The following is a 16,542-nucleotide window of genomic DNA, read 5'->3' as shown; positions in this document are numbered from 1 at the left end:
ATTACACTGGGAACCCCATCCCGGGGTGAGACACTTGAAGTCCCCTCCAGGGGAATAACACCACGAACCCCATCTTGGGGTATTACACTGGGAACCCCATCTTGGGATGAGGCACTTGAAATCCCCTCCTGGGGTATAACACTGGGAATCCCATCTTGAGGTACAACACTTGGAACCCCATCCTGGGGTGAGACACTTGAGATCCCTTCTTGGAGAATAACACTTGAAATTCCCCCTTGGGGCACAACACTGGGAACCCCATCCTGGTGTGAGACACTTGAAATCCCCTCCTGGGGTATGACACTGGAAACCCCATCCTGGGTGGAATACTTGAAATCCCTTTCTGGGGAAGAATATATAAGGCTCCCTCTTGGGGCATAACACTAGGTACCCCCTCTTGGAGTATAGCATTAGAGGCCCCTCCTTGGGGTACGACACTTGAAACGCTCTCCTGGGGTATAGAGTCAGGAAACCCCTGTTGAGGTACTTGACTTGAGGCCCCTTCCTGGGAAACAAGATTTGAAACCTTCTTTTGGGGTGAGAGACTCAAGGCCCCCTCCGGGAGTACAGAATTTGACACTTCCTGTTGGAGTATGGGACCTAAAACCCCCTTCTGGGGAAGCTGACTTGGTTTTTCCTTTCGGGGTACGCAATATGAAACCCCCTTTTGGGATGCAAGAACACAGACTTCCTCCTGGGGTGAGTGGCTCAGAACCCCCTCTTGAGGTATGGAACTTGAGACCCTTTCTTGGGGAGTAACACTTGAAATTACGTCCCGCTCCTGGGGCATAACACTCGAAACGAAGGCCTCCCCTTGAGGCATGAAACTCGAAACGAAGGACCTCTCCTGGGGCGTGAAACTCGAAATGATGGTCTCCTCTTGAGGTGTGTAACTCGAAACGAAGGCCCCCTCCTGGGGCATGAAACTCAAAATGAAGTCCCCTCCCTGGGGCGTGAAACTTGAAATGAAAGCCCCCTCCTGGGGTACAACACTTGTAACCCCCTTCTGGGGTGAGAGATTTGAAACCCCCTCCTTGGGGTTTCAAAACTTGAAACGAAGGCCCCCTTCTGGGGCGTGGAACTTGAGACCCCTTCTTGGGGTGCGAGACTAGGGACCCCCACCTGGGGTGTGAGACTTGGGACCCCCTCCTGGGGTGCGAGACTTGGGACCCCCTCCTGGGGTGCGAGACTTGGGACCTCCACTCGGGGTAAGGAAGTTGAGACCCCTCCTGGGGCTACTGACTGGAGTCCCGTATTGGGAAAAACAGAATCCGGACTGGGATCGATGGAAATGGAATCCGGGCCGTGACCAGTAGAAATGGAATGAGTAGTGTCCCTGACTTTAGAAGGTTGAAATATTCTCCCAATATTTCTTAGACGAGGGTTGAAGCATCTTGTAGCAGGGCCCCAATCGAAAACTTGAACTTTCTTTTGCTCAGTGGACATCACCTCCTTATCTGTAACTGAAATAACGGGAATCACTGATGGATGATGGGGAGAACTGAAAACGCAGATATTGGGAGTCACACACTTGTCACCACTTCTCAGTGGGCGCAGAGTACAGTCCTTAAGAAAGTGATCGTCATAACACACTATAAACAGAGATGCAGTTCCCGGCGTCGCTGACGTTCAACCTCAGTAAGTTTAGGGTGCAGGAAACTTTGATGCTTTACTTTAGTTTGTTTGGAAAAGCTGTTAGTCAAGTCAGGAGTAGCACTAGAAAGCTTGGGAATAACTTGAAAAATTTTAGGACGGAGATTTTGTAGTTGTTCTAGAAGCCAGTAGAAATTCTTGAAAGGTTCAGGGTCAAGCATATCAGAAAATTGGGGAACCAGAAGACACTTGAGAGGTTCACTAGCTTGCACAGAAAATTTTTCATCTGTAGGTATAATTGAAACTTCAGAACAAAACTGTGGAGAATTCACTGGCGGAACTTGTGGTGTGTCTGGGGACAAAGCAGCTAGAACTGAATGAATAACCATCATTTGACTAGAGAGTTCTTGCAGCTGCTGTCTGACGGATTGCAAAGCTGTCTCCTGTGCAGTCACACGAAAGAGTAAATCCTGAAACCCTGCATCACCCTGAACCCGGCAGCTTGCATATTGGGCTGTTCAAACGGTCACGATCCAGTGCAAGAATTCCTCTGTGGAGGACGGTGAGCCGAGGGGTTCGGGTGACAAGGGGAGTGACTAGACTAGGTCTCCTAGTTGCGGCCAAACCCAGGTTTGGCTAGACCTGCCCAGAGGCGCGGAGTGTAACCCACTTGGTGGTTTTCTCCAGTGACCCCTCCAATTGGGATTTGGTTTTCAGCTGCACCAAGTGAGCAGGTCGCGGCCCTCTGGACAGGTACCTGGGAATGGCAGAAGACCGGAAACTATAATGAATGCAATATGATGAATGCAATAGCACTGGAGGTGAATGGAATGAATGAACTCTGGAAATGGAACAGAATGCTATAACACAGGCATGGACTGGAAACAGTTAAATATGCAGAAAAACACAGACATATACAGGGGATTGCAAAGGCAAGAGCAGAGCGGACTCAGGGAATATATGGGAATGCTAGAAATGATTGGAGCTGATTACCAGAGACAAGACACTGGGCAAAGAACACAGACATATACTGGAGATTGCACAGACAAGAGCAGAGTGGACTCAGGGAATATATGGGAATGCTGGAAATGATTGGAGCTGATTACCAGAGACAAGACACTGAGCAAAGAACACAGACATATACTGGAGATTGCACAGACAAGAGCAGAGAGAAGTCAGGCATACACTAGGAGAGTGCTAAATGCAAGTGCAGATTTGCACTGACAAGATACAGGGCAGATTGACACAGACATGTGCTGGGAGGTCCAGCTGTGAGCTAATTAATACCAGCAGGTAATCTGACACCTCAGTGACACAAGGAAGCTGCAATACTAGCAGCACATATACAAAGACACACAGACATAGAAAACAAAACAGTCTGGATTCTGGGAGAGAACTACTCTCAGACTAAGAATAGCTTGGAAGCTAATACTGGAAACTGGAGAACTGTGAACAGGCTGAAGTAACTCTCTGAAAGATTAGCACAGGGCAACGCTGGTGTCACTGGAACAGAGAAGAAGTTGAACAGCAACTTCCTGGAGTTCTGGAGGCGGATTTATACCCAGGGGTAGCAGATTACTGGAGCACAGCATCAGCTGACTGAAATCATGCTACCATAGGTTAGGAGTACTGTCACATGAGAGGAACTGTCATGGCGGCGCCCATGATGGGAACTCCGATCCCTAGAACACACAGCCGACCATGGAAGCTCGCAAATAGCACCTAAGGCAGAATACTCAGCCCCACATCCATCACTGCACCAGACGTCTGACCGCAAGGAAGTCAGGGGAAGCCGGCAAGGAGGTGAGAGAGGCCGATCCTAGGCTGAACCCTGACAGTACCCCCTCCTTTTAGGGTGGGCACCGAACACCCATAAAGGCTCAACTGGAACTCCTCAAAAAGACACAAAAAATATATTTGAAAAACACAGGAAACTCGGAAATCTTGATTGAAGACACAATAAGAACTGGGTTCCAGCAGACTAGAAAAAATAACTTTTCAGATATCCTCCCAACTTTCGTATCCGTTTTTAGAGACTGGAAGTACTGGAATACTACATAAGGAGGCTTGTTCAAGAAGTAACTGTTTGCTGAAATAAATGTCCACCAATTCAAAAAATGTATCCTCATTAATGACTTTGACCCCCAAATCTTTTGCTTTTGCTCGCCTGGATCTCCCACCATCACGGCCCAAAATAAGATAATTGATTTTACTGCTGAGTTTCTCAAAAACTTTGCCTCCATAACTTTCTATTAAAGATTTGGCTTCATTATTCTCAACAGATTCTAAGACTCCCGAGATCACAAAAGACAAGTCCTTCAGGCAATTATCTGTTCCCAAAAAATTTTGCTCAGAGATAAGGTCTTTAGTTGAAGAACTGGTTTTATCCACAGAGGAAGGTAGGAGAACTGGTTGTGAGCATGAAATTTCTTTGGTCTTTGATTTAGGGCTTTTCCCTTTTGGAATTGAAGATACCTCACACACTTTAGTTGAGCATACTGGAATGGACAAAACACAGTTAGGAGTGGACATGGAATTATACTGGAGATCCATCGATTGATAAACAGGAGATGTAATTGGCATTAATTGATGTTCTTTATCTGCACCAGAATTAAAAAATTTGTTATTCTCAGGGATTATATGGTCAGTACCTATTACGTCATTGGATGAAGAATACATTAATTCAAACAATTGGTCCTCGTTGATGACCTTGATACCAAAATTTTCTGCCACTTTCCGTTTAGATTTATCACCGTTGGGGCTCATGATGAGGTAATTGGTTTCTTTACTAAGATTTTCCACAACTCTACCTCCAACGACCTCAACTAGAGACTTGAGTCCTTTTTTTCCCAGAAGCCCAGGGACCTCTGAGATCACAAAAGTCACATTTTTCAAGTGGTTATCAATCTCCTGGGCTAGTCTGTTCAAAAACGCTAGACTCCGATTCAAAAGAGTGTGAGGCTTGTGAAGATCCCCTGAACACAGGAACAGAAGAATTTATAACTGGGATGGACAAATTAGCGGAAGTTGTTCTTTGAAGTATACTACTCGAAATCCCCTCCTGGGGAGTGACACTGGGAACCCCATCCTGGAGTGAGACACTTGAAGTCCCCACCTGGGGAAGGACACTAGGAACCCTCTCTCTGGGTAAGAGGCTTGAAACACCCTCCTGGGGTGAAGAACTTGAAACGAGGATTTCCTCTTGGGGTGTAACACTTGAAATCCCCTCCTGGGGTATAACACTAGAAACCCTATCCTGGGGTGAAAAACTTGAAACAAGAACTTTCTCTTGAAACGTAACACTGGAAATCCCCTCCTGGGGTATTACACTGGGAACCCCATCCCGGGGTGAGACACTTGAAGTCCCCTCCAGGGGAATAACACCACGAACCCCATCTTGGGGTATTACACTGGGAACCCCATCTTGGGATGAGGCACTTGAAATCCCCTCCTGGGGTATAACACTGGGAATCCCATCTTGAGGTACAACACTTGGAACCCCATCCTGGGGTGAGACACTTGAGATCCCTTCTTGGAGAATAACACTTGAAATTCCCCCTTGGGGCACAACACTGGGAACCCCATCCTGGTGTGAGACACTTGAAATCCCCTCCTGGGGTATGACACTGGAAACCCCATCCTGGGTGGAATACTTGAAATCCCTTTCTGGGGAAGAATATATAAGGCTCCCTCTTGGGGCATAACACTAGGTACCCCCTCTTGGAGTATAGCATTAGAGGCCCCTCCTTGGGGTACGACACTTGAAACGCTCTCCTGGGGTATAGAGTCAGGAAACCCCTGTTGAGGTACTTGACTTGAGGCCCCTTCCTGGGAAACAAGATTTGAAACCTTCTTTTGGGGTGAGAGACTCAAGGCCCCCTCCGGGAGTACAGAATTTGACACTTCCTGTTGGAGTATGGGACCTAAAACCCCCTTCTGGGGAAGCTGACTTGGTTTTTCCTTTCGGGGTACGCAATATGAAACCCCCTTTTGGGATGCAAGAACACAGACTTCCTCCTGGGGTGAGTGGCTCAGAACCCCCTCTTGAGGTATGGAACTTGAGACCCTTTCTTGGGGAGTAACACTTGAAATTACGTCCCGCTCCTGGGGCATAACACTCGAAACGAAGGCCTCCCCTTGAGGCATGAAACTCGAAACGAAGGACCTCTCCTGGGGCGTGAAACTCGAAATGATGGTCTCCTCTTGAGGTGTGTAACTCGAAACGAAGGCCCCCTCCTGGGGCATGAAACTCAAAATGAAGTCCCCTCCCTGGGGCGTGAAACTTGAAATGAAAGCCCCCTCCTGGGGTACAACACTTGTAACCCCCTTCTGGGGTGAGAGATTTGAAACCCCCTCCTTGGGGTTTCAAAACTTGAAACGAAGGCCCCCTTCTGGGGCGTGGAACTTGAGACCCCTTCTTGGGGTGCGAGACTAGGGACCCCCACCTGGGGTGTGAGACTTGGGACCCCCTCCTGGGGTGCGAGACTTGGGACCCCCTCCTGGGGTGCGAGACTTGGGACCTCCACTCGGGGTAAGGAAGTTGAGACCCCTCCTGGGGCTACTGACTGGAGTCCCGTATTGGGAAAAACAGAATCCGGACTGGGATCGATGGAAATGGAATCCGGGCCGTGACCAGTAGAAATGGAATGAGTAGTGTCCCTGACTTTAGAAGGTTGAAATATTCTCCCAATATTTCTTAGACGAGGGTTGAAGCATCTTGTAGCAGGGCCCCAATCGAAAACTTGAACTTTCTTTTGCTCAGTGGACATCACCTCCTTATCTGTAACTGAAATAACGGGAATCACTGATGGATGATGGGGAGAACTGAAAACGCAGATATTGGGAGTCACACACTTGTCACCACTTCTCAGTGGGCGCAGAGTACAGTCCTTAAGAAAGTGATCGTCATAACACACTATAAACAGAGATGCAGTTCCCGGCGTCGCTGACGTTCAACCTCAGTAAGTTTAGGGTGCAGGAAACTTTGATGCTTTACTTTAGTTTGTTTGGAAAAGCTGTTAGTCAAGTCAGGAGTAGCACTAGAAAGCTTGGGAATAACTTGAAAAATTTTAGGACGGAGATTTTGTAGTTGTTCTAGAAGCCAGTAGAAATTCTTGAAAGGTTCAGGGTCACGCATATCAGAAAATTGGGGAACCAGAAGACACTTGAGAGGTTCACTAGCTTGCACAGAAAATTTTTCATCTGTAGGTATAATTGAAACTTCAGAACAAAACTGTGGAGAATTCACTGGCGGAACTTGTGGTGTGTCTGGGGACAAAGCAGCTAGAACTGAATGAATAACCATCATTTGACTAGAGAGTTCTTGCAGCTGCTGTCTGATGGATTGCAAAGCTGTCTCCTGTGCAGTCACACGAAAGAGTAAATCCTGAAACCCTGCATCACCCTGAACCCGGCAGCTTGCATATTGGGCTGTTCAAACGGTCACGATCCAGTGCAAGAATTCCTCTGTGGAGGACGGTGAGCCGAGGGGTTCGGGTGACAAGGGGAGTGACTAGACTAGGTCTCCTAGTTGCGGCCAAACCCAGGTTTGGCTAGACCTGCCCAGAGGCGCGGAGTGTAACCCACTTGGTGGTTTTCTCCAGTGACCCCTCCAATTGGGATTTGGTTTTCAGCTGCACCAAGTGAGCAGGTCGCGGCCCTCTGGACAGGTACCTGGGAATGGCAGAAGACCGGAAACTATAATGAATGCAATATGATGAATGCAATAGCACTGGAGGTGAATGGAATGAATGAACTCTGGAAATGGAACAGAATGCTATAACACAGGCATGGACTGGAAACAGTTAAATATGCAGAAAAACAGACATATACTGGGGATTGCAAAGGCAAGAGCAGAGTGGACTCAGGGAATATATGGGAATGCTAGAAATGATTGGAGCTGATTACCAGAGACAAGACACTGGGCAAAGAACACAGACATATAATGGAGATTGCACAGACAAGAGCAGAGTGGACTCAGGGAATATATGGGAATGCTGGAAATGATTGGAGCTGATTACCAGAGACAAGACACTGGGCAAAGAACACAGACATATACTGGAGATTGCACAGACAAGAGCAGAGAGAAGTCAGGCATACACTAGGAGAGTGCTAAATGCAAGTGCAGATTTGCACTGACAAGACACAGGGCAGATTGACACAGACATGTGCTGGGAGGTCCAGCTGTGAGCTAATTAATACCAGCAGGTAATCTGACACCTCAGTGACACAAGGAAGCTGCAATACTAGCAGCACATATACAAAGACACACAGACATAGAAAACAAAACAGTCTGGATACTGGGAGAGAACTACTCTCAGATTAAGAATAGCTTGGAAGCTGTCACTGGAACAGAGAAGAAGTTGAACAGCAACTTCCTGGAGTTCTGGAGGCGGATTTATACCCAGGGGTAGCAGATTACTGGAGCACAGCATCAGCTGACTGAAATCATGCTACCATAGGTTAGGAGTACTGTCACATGAGAGGAACTGTCATGGCGGCGCCCATGATGGGAACTCCAATCCCCAGCACACACAGCCGACCACGGAAGCTCACAAAAAGCACCTAAGGCAGAATACTCAGCCCCACATCCATCACTGCACCAGACGTCTGACCGCAAGGAAGTCAGGGGAAGCCAGCAAGGAGGTGAGAGAGGCCGATCCTAGGCTGAACCCTGACACCCCCTTGCGGGTGGAGCAGCTTCAGTCTAAATTGAATATACCTGCACTAGTGAGGGCTGTCAAATCAATTCTTCAAATAGAAGATGCAGAGCCCATTCCTAAAACAAAAGAGCCACTCTTTAAGCAACAGAAAGTGGTTTTGGTGGAATTTCCTTACTCTGATTAGCTTTCTGAGCTCATGAGCGAGGCATGGAATACGCCAAGTAAAAAGTTCCAGCTGCCAAAACTCCTGGTTTCTTTTTATCCTATGCCAGCAGCTGATTGTGCTAAATGGGAAGTTCCCCCAATGGTGGATTCCCACGTGATATGTCTTACAAGAGCTATTGCTCGTCCAGCCATGGCTACTGCTTAGGTGGCCAAAGTCATTGAGAGCTGGGCAGATGCTCTAGAGAACTAATTTCCCTCTGATGCTTTTCGGGAACAGCTGTCCTACATCTCGCACATCAGGGATGCAGCCTCCTATTTAGGAAAAGCGGCTTTGGATACTGGTCTCCTAGCTTCCAATGCATCTGCTACTTTGGTGGTAGCCCGCCGTATCATTTGGCTTCGTTCATGGAAGGCTGAGACGGACTCTAAGAATGCCTTTGAATCACTGCCTTACACTGGGGAGATCCTGTTTGGCCCAGAGTTGGGCAAGATTGTGGCTACCTTAGCGGCTTCTAAGACGGCTTTTCTACCCTCAGCATCGACACCGGGGCCTCGGATGTTATACTTTAGGTCCTTTTGTCCCCAGGGAAAAGATAAAGGTCAGTCCTTTCCACGGCAGTCGGCTTCCACAAAGGCCTCCAAGCCCAGGACCAAGCAAGCCTGGGCTACTAGACATCCAGCTGCCAAATCCAAGGACAAGCCTTCTGCCTGATGGGGCCAGACTCCTCCTGGGAGATCCCAGGGTGGGAGGCCGACTTCTTCAGTTCACCCGGTTCTGACGTCAGACCACCACAGACGTCTGGGTACAAGAAGTGGTCTCTCACGCATATGCCCTCTCATTCCTGAGATAGCCCTCCCCAGCAGTTCTTTTACACAGGCCCTCCATTAGACCCGAGCAAAGCCCTGCTCCTCCAGATGGCCATTCAGTCAAGCACTGCCTTTTGGGCTTTCTACAGCTCCCCGGGTCTTCACCAAGATCATGGAGATTATGGCGGCCCACCTTCGTCGTCAGGGGGTCAGACTACTCCCATACTTGGACGACCTCTTGCTGTTAGCACACTCTCCAGAAGTCCTTCACCACCCACTTCAAATGAACATGGCCTTTCTAAAAAAAAAAACAGCTGGTTGATCAAATGGAAAAAGTCTTCCCTGACCCCTTCTCAAAGAATTGTATATCTGGGAGCCCTTCTGGATTCTCAAGTTCAGAAAATCTTCCTGACAGCAGACAAAATCTCTGCATTGCAGCAACGAGTGCGCAGGTAGCTCCACAGTCGCAGAGTGTCAATTCACTCAGCAATGCGGACCTTGGGGTCCATGGTCTCCACCTTCGACATGGTGGAGTATGCTCAGTTCCACTCCAGGCCCCTACAACACCTAATCCTCTCCAGGTGGAATGGGCTGCCCCATCTGATCAGATCCCAGACGATAGTCCTCTCTCGGAAGTTCGTCTATCCCTCTCCTGGTGGTTACAGATGTCCCACCTAAACAAGGGTCGCCCCTTCTGCATCCTGGATTGGGTGCTCCTTACCACGGATGCAAGCCTCTGTGTGTGGGGCGCTGTGACCGGTCAGCACTCCTTCCAGGGTCGTTGGACTCCCACTGAGGGGTTCCTACCAATCAATGTCCTGGAGCTCCGAGCCATCACTCTGGCTCAGGACATTCTTCAGGGCAGACCAGTACAAGTACAGTCTGACAATGCCACAGCGGTGGCCTACCTCAATCACCAGGGAGGCACTCGCAGTTGGACGGCAATGGCAGAAGCGGCACGCATTCTCACGTGGGACGAACGTCATTTCCCAGCTATCTCTGCAGTGTTCATCCCGGGGATTCTCAATTGGGAAGCAGTTTTTTTCATGACGTGCATGCCGGGGAGTGGTCTCTACATCCAGAGGTCTTTCAGCTCCTGGAGGACAAATGGGGTCTACCGGACGTGGACCTCATGGCGTCCCGACACAACCACAAGTTTCCAGTGTATGGATCCAGGACAAGGGACCCCGAAGCAGCCTTCATGGACGCCTTGTCAGTGAAGTGGACCTTCCAGTTGGCGTACCTCTTCCCTCCAGTCTCCCTTCTTCCTCGGGTCCTTCCAAAATTCAAGCAAGAATGGGGCAGGGTTCTGTTGGTAGCTCCGGCTTGGACCAGATACCATTGGTACTCCGATCTTCAAAGTATCTGCATAGATGCTCCTCTCCAACTTCCTCAATGTCGGGACCTGTTGTCTCAGGGTTCCTGTCTACATCTGGACCTGGCCCGTCTGTCTTTGACTGCGTGGCTCTTGAGACATCCCTCCTAAGGTTCAAAGGGTTTTCTCACTCTCACTCTGTGGTCCAGACCATACTCAAAGCGCGCAAGCCGGCCTCTGACCGGATCTATCACTGGGTGTGGCATAAATATTTCCTGTGGTGTGCTACCAGAAGCTATGACCCTCAGGTTTCTCGGATCCTTGCCTTCCTTCAAGCTGAATTGGATCTCGGACTCCGCCTGGCCTCTCCACGTCTCTGCTCTGTCTATCTAGGTTACAGCGTAGAATTGGTCCACTGCCAGATGTTCGCACCGTCCTCCATATACAACCTCCCTTTGTCCCTCCTGTGGCTCCATGGGATTTTTCACTGGTTCTCCATACACTTTAGGGACCACCTTTTAAATCCCTGGACTCAGTATATGTCAAACACTGCAAAGACTCTTTTTCTTCTGACTATCACGTCTGCCCGTAGGGTGTCAGATTTTGGGGCGTTCTCCATTTCTGATCTTTCATTAGGACAGGGCTGTTCTTCAAACTTGCCCTGGCATCCTCCCCAAGGTGGTCTCTCATTTCCACATTAATGAGGAAATTGTAGTTCCGACCTTCCAATCACCAGACCTCTCGGCAGGTGAGGCCTCCTAAGTTGTGGTCCGTGCTCTGAATATCTATGTGGGCCATACTGGTTTCATCAGGAAAACAGATTCCCTCTTTGTCCTATATGGATTCCACAAGAAAGGCTGGCCAGCTAACAGACTCTGGCCAGATGGCTTCGCATGACTATTTCACAGGCTTACACGCAGGCTGGCCTTCCTGTGCCGGATACCGTATCTGCTCATTCTACTGTTCTGTGGGTCCCTCATGGGCAGCCTGCCGTGGTGCGTCTGCCAAACAACTATGCAAGGCGGCCATATGGTTTCTGTCCACACCTTTCTTAGGTTCGATGCCTTTGATACATTTGCCTCTCAGGATGCTCCCTTTGGACGCCGGATTCTCCTCTCAGCTCAGGAGCATCCCTGCCCTTGAACAACTGCTTTGGGACATCCCCATTGTCTCCCCTGTGGAGCCCTATGGACCCTGAAGAAGAAAAGGAGAGTTATGGTAAACTTACCTTTGTTAACTCTCTTTCTTCGAAGTCGATAGGGTCCACAGGGTGCCTGCCGTGACGCATCTGGCTTCTAAGGGTTTCTTCTTTTGGCTACTGGTTTCCTTTTCTATTGTGTGAGAGTGCGACTCTTAAGTGTACCAGTCTTCCTTCTCTCCTATCTTGCCTTGGGCTTGTTGACAAAACTGATTTGCCTCAGGCTGTGGGCGGGGTATAGGCTGGAAGGACCGGAGCATCCTGGGACAGAAAACCTTTAACTGTTGGTGTCCAGTTCTCCTAACCACCACCTATACCCCATTGTCTCCCCTGTGGACTCTGCGTCCTTGTCTTAGGTGTTCAGTCGCCGTCGTGGAGGTGAGTGGTGATCTGAGTATTCTCCCCGGGGTCTGCTAGGGCTTCCATGCATGTGTCCTGGTTCCCGCAGTGGCGTTCATGGGCGCAGCCATATTAGTCTGTATCACCTGACTAGTCTCTCCCAATGGTAGTCCTGCGGTCACTCAGATGATCTTTTGATCCAATGACCAACTACCTAAGGGTATTTAGTCTGACTACAGGAACAGGAAGCTGCTGTTCAACTTTGCTTTTCCAGTGACTGTGATTTTGTTACATCGCTCCAGGCTTTATGCTATTTATTTCCAGTGACTTCTTCCAGTGCTAATTTGCGTCTGGGTCCCTATGACTTTTCCAATGATTTCTTCAGTACTTGTCTGTGTGCTAAACTCCAGGTAAGACTTCAGCACTAATCAGTGTTTAACTTCTCCAGTGATTACTTCAGCACCTGTCTGTGTGCTGAAACTCCAGTTAATCAACTTCAGCACTAAACAGCATCTGTGTACTGACTCCTAATGCCATCTCCTGTGTCTATCCTGTATCTGGATCACCAGCGTGTGTACTCAGTACAGCATTTGTATACTGACTCCTAGTGCTATTCTCCTATGTTAATCCTACGTCCAGCGTACCAGCCCTCCTCTTAATTCAATACTTTTCCAACCCTCCACCATTTATCTTTCCCAGCTCACCCTACAAATGTTCTTCCTTTCCCGTTAGTATGTACAGTAAGCTCTTACAGGCAGGGCCCTCCTTCCTCTTGTTCCTCATACCAAACTCCATGTCACCACTGCTCCGCCCCTTTGTGGCCTCCCCTCTTCTCCGACTCCCCCAGGATCACCTAGTTCATTGCTTCCCACCTGTAACTCCTGCTAGCTTCAGTGAGTTGTCCAACCCATGCCCCAGTTACCTGTCCTACCCAGTCTCCAGTGATACAAATATTTGGTATTCATGCTATGGCATTCTGCTGTGTATTCTATGTAACATAAAATCCCCTGTATATGTGAAATGTTTTGTATGCTTACTCTGTACAGCGCTGTGTACAATTTGTGGCGCCATATAAAATAAAGATAATAATGATATATCTTTCTCAGTCATGTTATTAGAATAATGTTTCCCAGTTTTTGACACTTCCTTTCCCAAGGAGGGATAAATGGACCTTTGCTGACCAATGAAAAGTTTGTGTCACCTTGGTTGGCAACATTAATGAACAAAGGGCCTGATTCAGCAGAGGACGCATTCGCCATGGCAGTTGCTAACATGGTAGCAGCTGCGATAGCGCTAATATGGTAACGCAGCAGGAGGAGTCATGCCACCTGCATGCATAACTGATTCGAGTTTAGTTCTAGAACACAACATCGGATCATCTGCTATGCCATCAGCTGCATGGGGTCACGCAAGACGGCCACCGCAGCTGCACAAAAGAAGACGGAATCACCATCGGCTGACTGAGATCCTGGCCACGTCACTCTATCTCAACAACAGGCGACCCACCTCCGTGACCTCCGTGACAGGCGTTCATTCGGGAACACCTCCGTTTGTCCAGCCACCCCCCATCCCCGCCTACAAAACGGGGTGAGCTGTCGATCAACATCGACAGCCGCCCCGTTTTGTAGCGAGCCCTGGAGCGAGTGAAGTTCTCACTGGCTCCGGGGCTCGCGCACGCGCATTGTGCACGCCATGCGTGCGCTCTGGTTGACCATTGACCCGCTTGCGAGCGCTATGCGCTCGCGAGCGGGTCTGAATCAGGCCCTATATACTATATACAGTATATTGCACTATATACCTTATGGACAGTCCAGTAATATTCTGTTATATTATGTAAAGTATTAAGGCTTCAGCAGACAACGGTAACACTGATGCAAAGCAAACGTCCGTAGGGGCGTCTGTTTCTGACGGATCTCTCGCACCTAGCATCGGGCTAATGATGGCGGCCAGCGTGAGATGGGCAGCGCGGCTTCCCGGTTGCAGACTCACAAACTGCCGCATTAGCTTAATGGAATCTCGCATGACTATAATGTAGTAAATCTGGCTCCTGCCGCTGCCCACAAATACAGTCACTTTGCATGCGACACAGAGTCATCCCCAGTGTGGCTGCAGCTCTTTCAGCTGACATTATGTTCTAGCTGCCGTCGCAGGCACCAAATTGACTAAGCCCTGTCCCTGGCACCAAAGTAAGTGGGAATTCATTTTTTTTATATATAAAATAGCCACATTTAAAGCAAATACAATATAATAATCCATATAAAATATAATAAAATAAAGAAATATGTCACAGAGAGGAGCAAACCTTGGAAGTAGCGGCAGAACTGTGGAGAGTCGATCAGCATCTTGTCCTCTGGGGAATTCGGAGTGTGGTGTGGCGCTGTCTGCTCTCTGATGTGCAATGTGGTCTCGGATGAAGACGATGAAGAACTGGATAAGCCCAGACCTATGAGCCGCCCTTTCTTACCGCACAGGGCACAGTCTAGTGGTGTGGCGGAGGGGCCACGGGGGAGAATGGACTCATCCTTACTGTAATTTCTCACGGCACCGCTGTGGTGTTCAGAGCGCTCACGCCGCCAGATGTAGTGCGCAGGTGCAATAGCCATGACCTGCGAGAATAACATAATAAAGGTGCACTCTTAGGGGTCCTGAGGACCGAGTTTGGGAAGCACAGGACTAGATGAAAGAATACAACAAGTTTCCTCAGCTCAGGTGTGCAGGAAAGGTTTCTTAGTACAGACCGTTCGGTGTAAGGTGTCTGGGCGCCCTAGGCAGCATTTCACCCACAGACCCTGCTCCCTCATATACATACTATGCCACACATTGGTGGTGCCAATTTATAATATGCCACACAGCGGAGCCCCAAAATCTTACTGTGCCTCATAACACTGCCCTCAATTCAAGATATGTCATACATCTGTTCCACAAATTCATTATATACCACACAACTGTATCCCCAATTCATAATTATGCTACACATCAATGCCTCCAATACATAATATTCCACACGTTTGTGCCCCCAATACAGTATATGCCACACATTTGTGCCATGATACATAATGCCACACATTTGTGTCCCCAACACATATGCCACACAGCTGTGCAACAAGTTTGTTGTATGTCACATAGCCATGAATTATGCCAAACAATGCCCCTAGTACATATGCCACACATGTGCCCCAAATTCTTTATATGCCATACAGCTGTGTCCCCAATACATTATGCCACTCATCCATGCCCCAATATATTTATGCCACACATTTGTGCTCCAATATATGTCAGTACCCACACACTAATCCTGCAGCACCCAATAAAACCACCCCACACACACTAATGGAGCATACACACGGTCAGATTTGTCAGATGAACGATTTGACCAAAGTTTTGAACGATTGAACGATTTTTGACTGCATTAAAATGAATGGAATCGTCCAAGTCTGACTGCAAACCCATCAGATGTCAGATATCGTTATCTGACAAACGGGAATGCGCATCGTTCATCGTCCATCGTTCAGGCATGTCAGATATGTCAGATTTTCCTTCAGATATGAACGACTCAACGATTTTTAAATCGTTATCGTTCAGATCTGAAGGAAAAATCTGACCGTGTGTATGCACCATATGCCTGTCTGGAACTAAAAGAGACATCCTTTTTTTTGTGGACTCAGTGGCGCCCTCCAATGGCCGTTGCCCTTAGGCAGCCTCCAAAAGCTGCCTAATGGTAGCTGGCCCTGAGAACAGAGTAGTCATGCAGAGCACTTTTCTAGGCTAGGGTTCTAACTTTACATAGCTACCTTTAGAGAAGGAAATGAGAAGAATACCTGCATTGCTTTTATACAACAATGCCTGCAAACAGAATGTTAATTCAACTACATGCATGCTCGGACTCGCACGCATCTATGTGAACGCACTGCTCCAGTCTTCCGTTCGTAAGAGCAGCCGTCTTCATCAGCATCGGACCTTACACCTACCCCATTCGAGGTGCAGAAGATGCGACTGCAACCACAATGCATAGAGATGACTCAGAATAACTCTGGCCCAGGAAACCGTTCTTTTGCATGTGTTTGCATTGTTGCCGCATACTAGTTACCCAAAAATGCTCCTTTAGCGGCCACAGAGAAACGGCTGAGATGAGTGCGACCGAATAGTGAGTACGTTCGCAAAAATGCATATGCAGCCCACGACGTAAGTACAGTATGTGAAAAATTGTTAGATATGGCCACATTCTTGAGTGCGACTCAGAATCGGGCCCAATATGGTTTAGTTAAATATTTAGACTAACTTAACATAACTCAGCTGTGAGCTGCACAGATTAGCGAACATGTTATAGAGGCACAATCACAAAAACGTTTTGTGTGCTATGCTTTCTGATACAGGAGTTAATGGTCTTCTGTATTCTACTCTGTCACTCAGCTTTGAGCCAAATCAGACAAGTATAGCTGCCAGTCACCCTTACAGACTCCAGC

General features: G+C 48.4%; 1 protein-coding gene across 3 annotated transcripts in view; it reads right to left on the bottom strand.

Moving 5' to 3' along the window:
* The window catches only part of SPDYA (speedy/RINGO cell cycle regulator family member A), a 74,242-nt gene that overhangs the window by 16,362 nt on the left and 41,338 nt on the right, over nt 1-16,542 (bottom strand). For all 3 annotated transcript variants that reach the window (XR_015877734.1, XM_088467961.1, XM_088467960.1), the window contains exon 6: nt 14,382-14,685. Coding sequence is in view for 2 of the 3 variants with exons in the window: in XM_088467961.1 (XP_088324087.1) it covers nt 14,382-14,685 (304 nt within the window). In the remaining variant the exon portion in view is untranslated. The remainder of the gene's footprint in view (nt 1-14,381; nt 14,686-16,542) is intronic.

This window comes from Taudactylus pleione, unplaced genomic scaffold, assembly GCF_031769625.1.
Source record: "Taudactylus pleione unplaced genomic scaffold, aTauple2 ptg000079l, whole genome shotgun sequence".
Lineage (NCBI taxonomy): Eukaryota > Metazoa > Chordata > Amphibia > Anura > Myobatrachidae > Taudactylus > Taudactylus pleione.
The sequence above is the reverse complement of the archived record's forward strand: the minus strand, read 5'-3'. Positions and strand labels throughout refer to the sequence as shown.